Source organism: Papilio polytes, unplaced genomic scaffold (assembly GCF_000836215.1).
Source record: "Papilio polytes unplaced genomic scaffold, Ppol_1.0 DF824446.1, whole genome shotgun sequence".
NCBI classification, from domain to species: domain Eukaryota; kingdom Metazoa; phylum Arthropoda; class Insecta; order Lepidoptera; family Papilionidae; genus Papilio; species Papilio polytes.
This window is the reverse complement of record NW_013524758.1, coordinates 1,061-2,250: the sequence shown is the minus strand read 5'-3', so window position 1 is coordinate 2,250 and position 1,190 is coordinate 1,061. Positions and strand designations below refer to the sequence as shown.

Genomic DNA, 1,190 nt, shown 5'->3' with positions numbered 1-1,190 from the left:
CTTTTATCTTCTTTTCTCTCCTCCTCCATTTCTTTCATTTTTGTCAATATTTCATCGTATTTGTGTGCCGTAAAGTCCACAGACTCTTGAAGTTTTACGTTTTGCTCTTTGATTTCACTTACAGTTGTTTGCAAGTCCTTGAGTACATTCATGATAGTGTTTTTAAAATCGTCAAGGTCTGATTGATCCGCCGATCGATCTCTTTTTCTCCTAATCCTCTGAGTATTTTTAGTTGTTAGGGTTTCAGGCTTGTATGTCATACATATAGCAGGGTCGGACTGACTGTGTGTCTGCAGCGGATGTACGTCTAAGGTAGACACATTTGGCGACTTTGGTGGCGTCCTTTTTAGTGGCATTTTTTTTTTAAAAAAAAAACTTGTATGAATGTATAAATATTTATATTATTATTATTATTTTCTAATTTTTACTTTTTATCTCTGTACGCAAACCTTGTGTCCTAAAGGCCCAGATTGTACCGAAAAATATTGCTTTTACTTCTAATTGTATCGAGTTGTAAAATGCGGTAGCATAGTTATATCAGTAGAATGTTGTTGTTCTCAAACACTGTATTGGTCTTTTTGTAAGTCAGCGAAGATCGATGTTAACGTAGGGTAGTGGAGAAAAAAGTTGATGTTTACTCACAGATTACGTGCTTGTTGTTTTTGTTTATATAAGTAACAGATGTACGACGTCGGAGTAGTAGATTTGGTTTTGTTTCACAAAAAATAAAAAGTTATTTTACTACACTTAGATTGTTATTAACACTGGACTTCGATTTAGTTAATTAACTTCGTTTGACACATCTACACAGCGCTACGCCCGCTAGGGAAGTGAATAAGTGTAAGTGAAATAATAAAACATCAACATTGGCGTAGAGTTTAAATATTAACTTAATTTTAAATTTTTACAAACTTGACGAATAGACATTTAACCAGAATCTTTAAAATAAATACGAAGTCTTAGAAAGGGGATAACTATAAACTTACTTAACAGTCCAAGTTTATAAATAACATAGAATTACCAACTCTAAGTACTAACTTGAACCACAGTCAACGTTAGAAAGTAATAATAGTGATTTATATATAGAACTAGCAACGCGCTTTCTCTCTCATTGATCCGATAGCCGAGATAAAACTGTTTCCAGTACTGTACAATAACTGTACATAGTCGAGGACATTAATTTCCTAACC

At 33.4% G+C, this 1,190-nt stretch overlaps 1 protein-coding gene across 1 annotated transcript in view; it reads right to left on the bottom strand.

Moving 5' to 3' along the window:
* Positions 1 to 808, bottom strand: part of LOC106109570 — a 1,954-nt gene extending 1,146 nt beyond the window's left edge. Inside the window, exon 1 of the mRNA XM_013291165.1 lies at positions 3 to 808. Within this exon, the coding sequence (XP_013146619.1) occupies positions 3 to 356 (354 nt within the window). The 5' untranslated portion in view covers positions 357 to 808. The remainder of the gene's footprint in view (positions 1 to 2) is intronic.
* Between the last annotated feature and the right edge of the window lie 382 nt (positions 809 to 1,190).